This window comes from Trachypithecus francoisi, unplaced genomic scaffold (genome assembly GCF_009764315.1).
Source record: "Trachypithecus francoisi isolate TF-2019V2 unplaced genomic scaffold, Tfra_2.0 Lachesis_group13, whole genome shotgun sequence".
In the NCBI taxonomy this organism is placed as follows: Eukaryota; Metazoa; Chordata; class Mammalia; order Primates; family Cercopithecidae; genus Trachypithecus; species Trachypithecus francoisi.
Window position 1 is genome coordinate 120,053,797 of NW_022681458.1, and position 14,590 is coordinate 120,068,386.

Here is a 14,590-nt window from a genome sequence, read left to right on the forward strand (position 1 = left end):
TGAACTACTCATGTCCTTTTCCAGTTCACCTCCCACACTGTGGCAGAGTTGATCTTTCATAATGCAGACAGTCACACCCCTGGACTCCTAAGACTCTCCAGGGCTTTTGGCCGCTCTTAGGATAGGATGAAAATCTCCCAAGGGCCGATGAGCCCCTGTGTGCTCTTCCTGCAGTAGGATCCTTCATGTCTGTGCTCAGTAACCACCAGTCAGGCTCAGGCCTTGGCTCAAACATCATTTCCTCAAGAAAGCCCTCATGGAGGCCCAGGCCAGGTCAAGCCTCCTGATTAGACACTCAGGCAGACCCACATACTGCTCTTACCTCATCATTTTATATGAGTTTCTTTCTTTCTTTTTTCTTTTTTCTTTCTTTCTTTTTTCTTTCTTCTTTTTTCTTTCTTTCTTTTTCTTTCTTTCTTCCTTCCTTCCTTCCTCCTTCCTTCCTTCTTTTCTTTTTTTGACAGAGTTTCACTCTTGTTGCCCAGGCTGGAGTGCAATGGCGCAATCTTGGCTCACTGCAACCTCAGCCTCCTGGGTTCAAATGATCCTCCTGCCTCAGTCTCCTGAGTAACTGGGATTACAGGCGCCCACCACCACACACGGCTAATTTTGTATTTTTAGTAGAGATGGGGTTTCACCTTGTTGGCCAGGCTGGTCTCGAACTCCTGACCTCAGGTGATCCACCTGCCTCGGCCTCCCAAAGTGCTGGGATTACAGGCATGAGCCACCGCGCCTGGCCATGAATTTCTAATCACTTGATCCATGTCTCCCTCACCAGGCTGAGTCGTGGTGACAATGGCAAAGCCTGCCCACTGCCATCCTTCTCTTCTTTCTTATGAGGAGGACCTGGTTTTGCTCCAGGTGGTTACATGCACAGCTATAAACTCAACCTGCAGTATCCATTGCAGCTGGGGTGGCCATGCAGTCCTATTCCAGCTGATGCAGTATACGCAGAAGTCACCGGGAGAGTGTCAAGAAAGTCTGGCTTCCCAGTGTATCTCAACCTTCCTTCTAGTGACTTTCTTCTTTCTCCTGCCAGAAATGCAGGTATTCTCCTCTCCTCCCTGGAGGTACAGCAGCCATTATATGACCATGAGAACAGACGCCACACATTCAGGCAAAAGAGAGGAATCCGGAATATGGCGACATCTTGGAACTTTGCTCCAGCTCTTTTTGTAATATGCAACAAACAAATTGCTATCTGGTGAAGCCAGGGTATTAAGCTCCTGCCACGCACCGCAAAACACATTCCGACACAGCCGACAACGCTCCTTTCTCACCACTCACCTGACACCACTAAGTGCTAAATAAGCATTCTTTGAATGAATGCTTTTCGTTTCACACCAACTCCATAAAACAGATGTGAAAACTGAGGCCTTGTTCAAGATCAGTCTGTTCTAATTTAAAAACCTGGGCTCTGTTTTTCTTTCCCTCTCTCTTTTTAAATTGAAGAAAAATCATATAACATAACATTAACCATTAACGATTTAAAGTGTACGGTTTAGTGGATTTAGTACCTTCACAATAAAATATTGTGGAAACATCACCTCTATCCAGTTCTAACACATTTTTACCAATTCCAAAAGGAAACCTGTACCCCTCAAGCAATCACTTCCCGTCGTCCCTTCCTTCAGCCCTGGTAAGCACTAATCTGTCTCTATAGGTTTGGCTCATCTGCACATTTTATATTAGTGAACTCATACAGTGTGTTCCTTTATTTTTTTAATATTTATTTATTTATTTTGAGACAGAGTCTCACTCTGTCACCTAGGCTGCAGTGCAATGACATGATCTCTGCAACGTCCACCTCCCGTGCTCAAGCGATTCTCCTGCCTCAGCCTCCTGAGTAGCTGGAATTACAAGTGCCCGCCACCATGCTGGCTAATTTTTGTATTTTTAGTAGAGATGGGGTTTCACTATGTTGGCCAGGCTGGTCTTGAACTCCTGACCTCAAATGATCTGCCCACCTCGGCTTCCCAAAGTGCTGGGATTACAGGCATGAGCCACCACGCCGAGCCACAATGTGTGTCCTTTTGTATCTGGCTTGTTTCACTTAGCATTATGTTCCAAGGTTTGTCCATGCTGTAGAATGGATCACCACTTCATTCTTTTTTTTTTTTTTTTTTTGAGACAGAGTTTTGCTCTTGTTGCCCAGGCTGGAGTGCAATGGCGCCATCTCGACTCACTGCAACCTCTGCATCCCGGGTTCAAGCAATTCTCCTGCCTCAGACTCCCTAGTAGCTGGAATTACAGGCGTGCACCACTAAGCCCGGCTAATTTTGTATTTTTAGTAGAGGTGGGGTTTCACCATATTGGTTAAGTTGGTCTCGAACTCCTGACCTCAGGGGATCCACTCACCTCAGCCTCCCAAAATGCTGGGATTACAGGCGTGAGCCACCACGCCTGGCCACCTCCATTCTATAAATCAGAAAATGGAGACTCCAAGGGCTAAATAATTTGCCTGTGTTCACACAGCCAGTGAGTGTCACCCAGTAGGCAGCCCACACTATTGTGGACCCAGGCTGCCTTTCCTACTACCTCACTCATGGAGCTGGCAGGGAGGTGGGAGAATGAATGAGAGGAAAACTGCCTTGCAAAGAAATTCCCACCAAGCTCTTAAGTTGGCCAAGTCAGCACGCAGAAGCTAATGGTAGGAAAACACTGGCTATGTTCACTTGCCCAGATGAAGAAGAGTGGTAAGGATGTGGCTTTGGGGTCCATGTGATCTGCTCACCAGAACCACTCCAGCCCTGGACCCCCCAGCTGATTGTCTGAGTAAATAAAGCTGGACCAGCCTCCCACATCCAATCCTGGCCCAGGACAAGCTCCTCCTGCCCAGCAGGACTGGACATGCTCCACCCCCAAGAGAGGACATGGGCTGTGGCAAGCCTCATACCTGGCACTGGCTGCTCGGTGCCCAGGTCTCCTGTCTGCTCTCTGGAGAGTTCCTGCAGGCACTGGTCTTGCTCTTCCCACAGCACTTGCAGCACGTCACATAGTCGGGGAAGGGCTCCAGTCTGCAAATCCAAAACCAGGGATGCTCATCATTGCCACTAACTCAATCCTGCCACACAAGGACTTTCCGTGGGGGAGAATGGGGCAAGACAATGGGGATTCAACGGGGATTCGAGTAAAGCAAAGCCCTTGCCTGCAAGGATCTCCTGGTCCGCAGGAAAGGTGGAGGCAACCACTCCTGGGGAGAATTCAGAACACAGCTGGGAAAGCTGGGATGTGTAAATCATCTGGCTTGTCCACTGCAAATTTTGCTCTTAAGTTTATCGAGGCTCCTAAGCCCAACAAGCTATTTGCTTTCTCAGTACCTTACTCTTTGTCTGTGGGACTTACTTTATGCTACTCCAACTCTGTGAGTCTTTTCTTTTTTGAAAGCTTAGTGTTTTTTGTTTTCTTTGGTCTTGTTTTCTGTTTTTCTAGAGACAGGGTCTTTCTCTGTCACTCAGGCTGGAGTGTCGTGGTGTGATCATAGCTCACTGCAGTCTTGATCTCCTGAGCTCAAGCAATCCTCCCACCTCAGTGCCCCCAGTAGCTAGAACTACAGGCCAGGTATGTGCCACCATGCCTGGATATAGATTTACACACACACACAAATGCACACACACACACATATGTACACACACACACGCACACATAATAGAGAAGGGGGTCTCACTATGTTGCCCAGACTGGTATCAAACTCCTGGGATTATAGGCGTGAGCCACTGTGTCCAGCCTGAAAACTTACTTTTGATTCAGACAAATTCTTTGAAACATACACTTAACCATCTTCTCGTCCCACAGAAGACAGCATACATCCCACCGAGAACAGCAACTGCAGGGAGGAGTTGGACAGGAGGATGGAGGAGGGACTGGCACTCAGCTGTGACTTCCTCACTCTTTCCAGTGGCACACAGCTCACACACTACTGCTCTTGTCCTCTTCCTTGTGGGGTCTCACCTGGTTCTTGCTGAAGCCCATAGTCTCTGGAAATTCCAACATAATGGAGCAGGGAGAGAAGTCCTTGGAGACAAAGCCACACTCCAAATTGGCCCAAGTAAACAAAAGCTCTGGGCCAGAGAAGGGCAGCTAAGGTAGCACTATGGTCAAAAGGCTCAGAGGCAAACAGAAGTCATTCACTACTCTTTCCAGAGTAGGCTTCCTATCATGGCTCCATTATTTGGTGCCTGAGACTTGATAAGTATAATGAATGAATGTATGAATGAACAACTGAACAGATGAATACATTGCACTCCTACTTTCCTTACAAAGTACAGATGTGGCATTTTAATATTAGAGTCCTTTTACAGACATTAACTTAATCAGGTCTCAAAATAATGCAATAAAAAAAGAAATGGAAGGAAACTGAGACCCATGGTGTTAGGGGATATGACAGGGTCATCCACCCAGCCTTCCAAGAGGTTGAGGGCCAGGTCTTATACTCCCTTGTCAATCCTCCACTAGTGATTTGCAGATGGAAATTCCAACATAATGGAACAGGGAGAGAGGTTCCTGGAGACAAAGCCACACTCCAAATTGGCCCAAGTAAACAAAAGCTCTGGACCAGAGAAGGACAGCTAAGGTAGCACTATGGTCAAATGGCTCAGAGGCAAACCGAAGTAATCCTCTGTTTAGTTCCTATTCTGGATCTTTCATGTTACCACCCTTCACTAGTGCTGTCGGAAAGGATCTACCAGCTGTCAGCAACTGCTCCTTTCCCCAACTCCCTGACACCAACTGACCAGGGTTTATGTTCCCCATGAAAAACACACATCACCTCCTCTGGCCCAGAGCTTGTGATCAGTCATGGCCGGCTGCTGCAGAAACACCTGGGCCCAGCCAGCTCTAGGATTATAGAACGCTCATTCTTTCCCCACCGCTCAGCCCTAAGTTTCCATTTTATTCTCTACACAATACAGCAAATGTGTTAATCACGTTGTTTGTCATTTAGACTCTTGATCGAAACAAGTAGTTTCCCTAAGAATATAGCAGTTGTCAAGAGGGCTGGCATTGGCACACAGCTCACGCACTCCTACTCTTGTCCTCTTCCTTGTGGGGTCTCACCTGGTGCTTGCTGAAGCCCACAGTCTCTGACACCCTCTGGCTTCTCAGTGGAGGAAGTGGAAGAGCTTGAATGGAAAAATCCACCTAGAGATGGCCAGGCACTGCCTGTTAGGTCACTGGTCGGCACACATTCTGTTCAGAGCCACTTAGAAATTAACATGACTCTCAACAGGAGAGAAAGTGCTGGAGGTAGTGAGACCAGGTATAATCTTTTAAGGAATGGTAAGAGTCACAGTAAGTAAGTAAGTATAAAGAAATTAACATGACTCTCAACAGGAGAGAAAGTGCTGGAGGTGGTGAGACCAGGCATAATCTTTTAAGGAATCGTATAAAAGAAGCAGTGACCCAGAAGACAGAACAATAGAAATTATACAACCTGAACAACAGAGATAAAATAAACTGAAAATAAAAATTAAGAAACCTTGAGGAACCTGGTGGGGACTATAACAAAATATCTAGCATTCATTTCTTAGGAGTTTCAGAAGGAGAGGGGAAAGAGGGTGGAGTTGAAAAAAGTACTCCAAAAAATAATGGCTACAAACTTCCCAAATTTGGCAAGAGACATACACTTGTAGACTGAAGAACACAAACCAGGCTTGAAGAAGATAAAACCGTAAAAGTCCACACCAAGGCACATTATTTTTGAAAACTAAAGAAAAAATCTAGAAAGCAGCCAGAGAAAAACTACACTTTATCTAGAGGGAGAAAACAGTTAAGATGACAACTGATTTTCCATCAGAAGTTAGAGGAAGATGGCACAATATTTTTAAATAGTTTTAAAGTGCTGAAAGAAAAGTATTGTCAACCATGAATCCTATACCCAGTAAAAATACCCTCCAGGAATGAAGGGGAAATCAAGACATTCTCAAATAAGAAAAAGTAAAAGAATTTGTTGCCAGTAGACTCACCCTAAAAGAATGGCTAAAAGAACTTCTCTAAATATGAAGAAAAAGTTAAAGAAGGAAAATTGGAACATGAGCAAGGAAGAAAAACACAGTAAGCAAAAATGTGGGTAAATGTGATAGGTTTTCCTTCTCTTCAGTTTTCTAAATTATGTTAATTATCGAAGCAAAAATTACAACACTGTCTGATTTTGTTCTAAATGTATATCAACTACATATTTAAGACAAGTATATTACAAATGTGGGATGATAAAGAGACAAAAATAGAGGTAAGATTCTATACTATCCTTGAACTGTGAGTATGAGAACACCAGTAGACTATTATAAGTTATGTATATATAATGGAATATCTATGAGCAACTTAAAAAACTGCTTAAAGAGATACACTCAAAAGCACTGTAGATGAATCAAAATAGAATTTTAAAAGTTGTTCAACTAACCCACAAGAAGGCACAGAAAAGTAAACTAAGAAATAAAAAACTTAGAGAACAAATATAAAACAAAAAATAAAAAGGCAGACTGAAGCCTTCACATATCAATAGTGACATTAAATGTAAATGGTCTAAACACACCAATTTAAAAAGAGAGAGATTGGCATATTGGATTTTAAAACATGATTATACACTGTCTATAAGAAACTCACTTTAGGCCGGGCGCGGTGGCTCAAGCCTGTAATCCCAGCACTTTGGGAGGCCAAGACGGGTGGATCACGAGGTCAGGAGATCGAGACCATCCTGGTTAACACGGTGAAACCCCGTCTCTACTAAAAATACAAAAACTAGCCGGGCGAGGTGGCGGGCGCCTGTAGTCCCAGCTACTCGGGAGGCTGAGGCAGGAGAATGGCGTAAACCCAGGAGGTGGAGCTTGCAGTGAGCTGAGATCTGGCCACTGCACTCCAGTCCGGGCGACAGAGCGAGACTCCGCCTCAAAAAAAAAAAAAAAAAAGAAAGAAACTCACTTTAAATATAATCTAGGTAGGTTGAAAGTATGGAACAATATATATTATGTAAATATTAATCAAAGAAAGCAGGAGTGACTATATTAATGTAAGACAGAGTGTAGAGCAAAAACAATAACCAGAAACAGAAAGACACATTACATAATGATAAAAAAGGCAAGCTATCAAAAATACATAGCAATCCTAAATGTGTATGCACCAAACAATTATGCTGTAAAATATGTGAAACAAAACCTGATAGAACTGAAAGGAGAAATAGGCAAATCTACAATTTTAGTTGAATTCTACACACCCTTCTCTTAACAATGGATAGAATAACTAAACAGAAAATCAGCAAAGATGTAGGAAAACACCATTATCAAGACAATCTAATTAACATTTATAGAACATTTCACCCAACAACAGCAGAATACACATTTGAATCAAGTATTCGTGGAACATACAACAAGGAAATCATATTGTGGGCCATAAAACAAGACACAACAAATTTAAAAGAACTGAAATCATATACAATGTGTTCTCTGGCCACAACAAAAACAAATTAAAAAATAAATAACAGAAAGAAAAATGGAAGCTCTCCAAACACTTGGAATGAAGCAACACACTTCTAAACAATCCATGAGTTTAATATTGAAAATCAATCAATGTAATTCATCATATTAACAGATGAAGAAAAATCACATGATCATATCAATAGAGGCAGAAAAATTATTTGAAAAAATTCAATACCTATTAATGATAAAAACTCTCAGAAAAATAGGAACAGAGGGAAACTTCTACAACTTGATAAAGAGCATCTACAAAAAACCTACATCTAAAATCATACTTAATGTTGACATTTCTTGCCTTAAGGATGGCAAGATGTCTACTCTCACAATTCTTATTCAACACAATATTGGAAGTCCTAGCCAATGCAATAAGACAAGAAAAAGAAATACAGGCATACAGATAAGAAGGAGGAACATACATATATATACGAGACACTCAGACAACTCAACAGCAAAAATAAATATATAATTCAATTTTAAAATGTGCAAAAGGACTAAATAGACATTTCTCAAAAGAAGACATACAAATGGCAGCAGGTATATGAAAAAATGCTCAACATCACTAATCATCAGAAAAATGAAAATCAAAACCATAATGAGATATTATTTCACCTCAGTTAGGAGGGCTACTATTGAAAAGACAAAAAATGATAAATGCTGGCAAGGATGAAAATAAGGGAATGCTTGTATACTGCTGATGGGATGTATTGTAGTATAGCTATTATGGAAAACAGTATGGAAGTTTCTCAAAAAACTAAAAATAGAACTATCATATGATCCAGGAATTCCACTTCTGGATATATATCCAAAAGAAAGGAAATTAGTATGTCAAAGAGATATATGCAGTCCCATGTTTATTGCAGCACTACTCACAATAGTCAAGATATGGAATCAACCTAAGTACCCATCAGCAGATGAGTAGATAAAGAAAATGTGGTATATATACACAGTGGAATATTATTCAGCCATAAAATCAATGAAATCCTGTCATTTGTGGCAACACAGTTGGAAATGGAGGTCAGTATGCTAAGTGAAATATCCAAGCGCAAAGAGACAAAAAAAAAAAAAAACACACACACATATTCTCACTCATACATGGGAGCTAAAAAGGTGGATCCCATGAAGATAGAGACTAGATGGGTGGTTACCAGAGGCTAGGAAGGGTACGGGAGAGAAGGGGTTGAAGAGAGGTTGAATAATGGGTACAAATATAGTTTTGATAGAAGAAATATGATTCAGTGTTTGATAGATCAGTAGGGTGACTATAGCTTAAAATAATCTCTTGTATGTTTCAAAATAGCTAGAAGACAATAATTTCAATGTTTCTAGCACAAAGAACAGACAAATATTTAAGGTGATGGCTATGCCAATTACATTGATTTGATCTTTACAAATTATATGAATGTGTATGATTATCACATGAACCCCCAAAATATGTATATTATATGTGCCAATTAAAAAAATTTAAATTTATCATAAAAGGTTGAAAAAGAAAAGAAATAAGCCAGGCTACAAAAAGACAAATATTGCATGTTCTCACTAGCATGTAGGAGCCTAAAAAGTGGATCTCATGGAGGTAGAAAATAGCATGGTGTTTACCACCTGCTGGGAAGGGTCGTGGGGAGGAAGGGATGAAGAGATGTTGGTTAATGGGTACAAAAATACAGTTAGGTAAAAGGAATAAGTTCTAGCCTTTGACAGTATAGTAGGGAGATGATAGTTAGCAATAATTTATTATACATTTCAAAATAGCTAGAAGAATTGTAATTTTCCAACACAAAGATAAATGTTTGAGGAGATGGATATCCCAATTACACTAACTTGATCATAACATATTGTATACGTGCATCAAAATATCACAATTACCTCCAAAATATGTAAAACTATGATACACCAATCAAAAATACAAAGAAGAAGAAGAAAAACCTATTTGCAGATAAAATGACTGTCTACATAGAAAATCCCAAGGAATCTGCCAAAAAATTCCTAGAACTAGTAAGTATGTTCAGCAAGGTCTCAGGATGAACACTAAACACAGACAAATGAATTGTATTTCCATATACTTGCAGTAAGCACATGCACAGTGAATTTAAAAAAAAAAACCAGTGGCCAGGCATAGTGGCTCATGCCTATAATCACAGCACTTTGGGAGCCAAGGTAGGTGGATTTCTTGAGTCCAGGAATTCAAGACCATCCTGGGCAAGATGTCAAAACCCCATTTCTACAAAAAATACATGAATTAGTTGGGTGTGGTGGCATGAGCCTGTAGTTCGAGATACTTGGGAGGCTGAGGCAGGAGGCTTAAACCCATGAGGTTGAGGCTGCAGTGAGCAGAGATTGCACCACTGCTCTCTAGACTCAGTGACAGAGTGAGACCCTGTCTCAAAAAAAAAAAAAAAGAAAGAAAGAAAATACAGTGTCACTCAGAATCAATTAAAAAAAGAGGTGCTTAGGCACAAATCCAGCAAAACATGTACAGAATTTATATGCTGAGAATGACATAATGCTGGTAAAAGAAATCAAAGGTCTAAATAAATGAAGAGACATACCATGTTCATGGATTAGAAGACTTAACATAGTAAAGATATCAGTTCCTTCCAAACCATGTTTAGCACAATTCCTATCAAAATCTCAGCAAGTGTTTTGGAGATATAAAGAAGATTATTCTAAAATTTATGTAGAAAAGCAAAAGAATGAGAATACCTAAAAGAGGTGTTTTTTTAAAAGAAATGAAACAATTTATTTATAAGTGCTAAGACCAGGAATCAACTAGGACTTCCTTCAGTAGGTCAGTGGATAAACAGATCATAATACAGACATATAATTGATGATTATCCAGTGATTAAAAAAAAAAGGACTGAGCTGCTGGGCACTGTGGCTCACACTTGTAATCCCAGTGCTTTGACAGGCTGAGGCCAGAGGATTGCTTGAGTCCAGGAGTTCAAGACCAACCTGGGCGACAGAGTGAGACCTCTTCAAAAAAAAAAAGAAAGAGAAAGAAAGAAAAAAAGAAATGAGCCATTAAGTTACAAAAAGACACAGAGTAATCTTAAATACAGATTGCTAAGTGAAAGAAGTCAATCTAAAAAGGTTACAGGCTGGCAGTGGTAGCTTACACTTGTAATCTCAGCACTGTAGGAGGCCGAGGCAAGAGGCTTCCTTGAGTCCAGGAGTTCAAGACCAGCCTGGCAACACAGTGAGATTCTATCGCTTAAAAAAGTTATTTTAAAAATTAGCCTGGCATGGTGGCATGCATAGGATTGCTTGAGCCTGGTAGGTGGTGGCTGCAGTGAGCCATGATAGCACTACTGCACTCCAGTCTGGGGGACAGAGTGAGAAATAAATAAATAAATAAATTACATACTATACAATCTCAACTGTATGGAAAAGGCAAAAACTTTGGTGACAGTAAAAAAAAAAAAATCAGTGGTTGCTAGGGGACAATAGGAAGGGAGAGTGGGCTAAGTCAGGAAGGAAGAATAGGTGGAACGTGGGACTTTTAGGACAGTGAATCAATTCAGCATGATACTGTAATCATGGATACATGTCATTATACATTTGTCAAAACTCACAGAATATACAACACAAAGTTTATTGTAAACTATGAACTTTAGTTAGTAAAATTGTATCAACATAAGCTCAGCAATTGTAATAAACAAACCACATTGATGCAAGATGTTCGTAATAGGGAAAACTGGAGAGGAGGGATTGAAAGGGTGTATGGGAACTCTTTGTACTTTCCACTCAATTTTCCTGTATACCTAATTGTCTTCAACAAAATTAATTCTGTTAATTTTCAGAAAAGTGGAAAGAATCGGTTTACCTGATTTTCAGATGTATTATATAGGTACAATAATCAAAATAGCATATCAATGGAAGAATAGAAAAGCAGATCAACGGAAACAATAGAAAACCTAGGAATAGACCTACATAAACATGCGCAACCAATTACTGACAAAGGTACAAAGGGATTCAATGAAAGGATCGCCTTTTCAACAAATGGTGTTGAAGCAGCCAAACATCTGTAGACAACAAAATGAACCTTGAGCTAAGTCTCACACTTAACCCAAAAAGTAACTCAAAATGGATCACGGGCTTAAATTCAAACTATAACACTTTTATTTAAAAGCATAGGAGCTTGGGTGCAGTGGTACATGCCTGTAATCTCAGCACTTTGGGAGGCTGAGGCAGGCGGATCACGTGGGATCGGGAATTTGAGACCAGCCTGGCCAACATGGTGAAACCCCGTCTCTACTATAAATACAAAAATTAGCTGGGCGTGGTGGCGCATGCCTATAATCCCAGCTACTAGGGAGGCTGAGGCAGGAGAATCGCTTGAACCCGGGAGATGGAGGTTGCCGTGAGTCAAGATTGTGCCACAACACTCCAGGCTGGGCGACAGAGTGAGACTCTGTCTCAAAAAATAAAAACTAAAAATAAATAAATAAGTAAATAAAAGCATAGGAGAAAATCTTCAAATCTAAAGCTACACAGAGTGCTTACACTTGGCACCAAAAGCAGGATCCATATAAGGAAAAATTGACAAATTAGACACAATAAAAATTAAAACCTTCGCTCCATGAAAAACCATTTTAAGAAGATGAAAAGACAAGCTACAGAACCGGAGAAAATATTTACAAACTACATATTCAAGAAAGGAATAATACCTAGAATATACAAAGAATGCTCGAAACTCAACAGTAAACAAGCAAAAAATCTAATTAGAACGTAAGTAAAAGACACGAAGAGATAATTTACAGAAGATATACAGATGGCAAACAAGCACATGAACATGTATTCAACGTTGTTAGCTATTAGGTAAATCAAAATCAAAACCTTTATATGGTATCACTCCATATCTATCAGAATGGCTAAAATACTAAGGTATCAACACCCAATGCTGGCAAGGTCATAGGGAAATTGGATCACTCAGACATTGCTGGTGGGAATGTAAAATGGTACGCTCACTGTAGAAAACAAGTTGGCAGTGTCTTGAAAACCAGCCAGGCAACTAAACATTCAACTATGACAGTCCTGGGCATTTATCCTAAAGGAATGAAAACCTACGTTCACAGAAAAACCTGTCCATAAATATTTATAGCAGCTTTCTTCATAATGGCCCCCAAACTTAAACAATCCAGATGTTTTCCAATGGGTAAGAAGTTAAGTAAACTGTAGTACATTCATACTATGGAACTCTACTCAGCAGCAAAAAAGAGCAAACTTATTATTGATTTATGCACCAACCTAGATGAATTGCCAGAGAAATATGCTGAATGAAAAGAAGCTAACGTAAAGAAATTACATACTATATGATTCCATTTTTCCATGTATATAGCATCCCTTATTTTATTTTATAACTTTTTTTCTTTTTCTTTTTTTTAGAGACAGAGTCTCTCTTAGTCACCCAGGCGCTGGAGTGCAGTGGTGCAATCCTAGTTCACCACAGCCTTGAATCCTCGGGCTCAAGAATCCTCCTGCCTTAGCTTCCTGCACAAGTAGGGCTACACATGTGCCGCCACAGCCAGGCTAATTTTTTAAACATATTTTTTGTAGAAATAAGGTCTCTGTTGCTAGGCTGATCTTGAACTGGCCTCAAGCAATCCTCCTGCCTCAGCCTCTCAAAGTCTTGGGATTACAGACATGAGCCACCATGTCTGGCCTATATAATGCTCTTGAAATGACAAAATTATATAAATGGAGAAGAGATTCGTGTTGTCAGGAGTTAAGGAAGGGGTGGGCATGGGAAGGAAGTGGAAATAACTATAGCAGGGTACCATGGAGGGCCCTTGTGGTGCCAGAAAAATTCTATATCTTGACGGTAGCAATGTCAATATCATGGCTGTAATCTTATACTATATATATATGTGTGTATAAAACTGTATATATATATATATAGTTTTGCAAGACATTACCATTGGGAGAAACTGGGCAAAAGTTACAAGAGAGCTCTCTGTATTATTTCTTACAACTACATGTTAATTTACAACTATTTCAAAATAAAAAGTTGAATTACAAAAAAAAGACAACTTAATTATCTGCGTATAAGAGAACATCTAGCTGGGTAAATTATGGTGAGTCCATTTAACAGGGTATGTTCAGACATTACACATGATTATTTAAAGAAAGTATTTAGCAGTACAGACTATTAACAGTAATACTATGATGTTAAACAGAAAAATCAAGACACAAAATTATATGTACAGTATGATTGTAATTATGTTAAATGTACCAATGTTTCAGAGAAAAATCGGGAAGAAAATGCATGAAAATATTATGAGAATTATTTTTTAAACCTTTTAAAATAATGTTTAAATATGCAGAGGAAGGTAGACAACCAATGTGTGCACAGCCCTGCTATCACTACGTGAGTATGTCAACAGAGCTGTTGTTCGTCAGGGGAACAGGAGAAGAATGTGTCCTGTGGCTGTCACTAGTAAGGCAGGTTGGGGGCTCAGCAGAGGTTACTTTATTAGTTTAAAGAAAGAAATTATTTCTTTAAATCAAGGTTTCTGAACTGAGAGCCAAATTTGCTATGGGTGTCATGTATGAAACGCAAGTTCGCATTCCACCTCCTCGTTCTCATTTTTTTTTTTTATTTTTGAGATGGAGTCTCGCTCCGTCGCCCAGGCTGGAGTGCAGTGGCGAGATCTTGGCTCACTGCAACCTTCACCTCCGGGGTTCAAGTGACTCTCCTGCCTCAGCCTCCCGAGTATCTGGGACTACAGGCACGTGCCACCACACCCTGCTAATTTTTGTATTTTTAGTAGAGACAGGGTTTCACTATGTTGGCTAGGATGATCTCAATCTCTTGACCTCGTGATCTTTGGCCTCCCAAAGTGCTGGCTCGTTCTCGTTGTTACCACCAGTGATAACCTCTTTTGGCAGAGACTGCTTCCCCAATAAACATTCTTCCCTTTCTCTAGTATAATCAAAACTTAACTGGGCAATTGTTTACCCACCACAGTTACCAATTTCCTTGCAACTAAGGTGTGCCCATGAGATTACATCCTAGCAATAGATTGGAGTGAAAAACACATATGCAAATTCTGTCTCATGCCCCTGAAGGAAAGGGACGTGCCTCCCTCTTCCATATGTGGATATCACGGTGAACCATATTCAGCCAT

At 40.4% G+C, this 14,590-nt stretch overlaps 1 protein-coding gene across 1 annotated transcript in view; it reads right to left on the reverse strand.

Annotated features, from left to right (window-relative positions):
- The window catches only part of SCTR (secretin receptor), a 79,156-nt gene that overhangs the window by 49,134 nt on the left and 15,432 nt on the right, over positions 1 to 14,590 (reverse strand). The window contains exon 2 of the mRNA XM_033231759.1: positions 2,897 to 3,017. Coding sequence (XP_033087650.1) covers positions 2,897 to 3,017 — 121 coding nt within the window. The remainder of the gene's footprint in view (positions 1 to 2,896; positions 3,018 to 14,590) is intronic.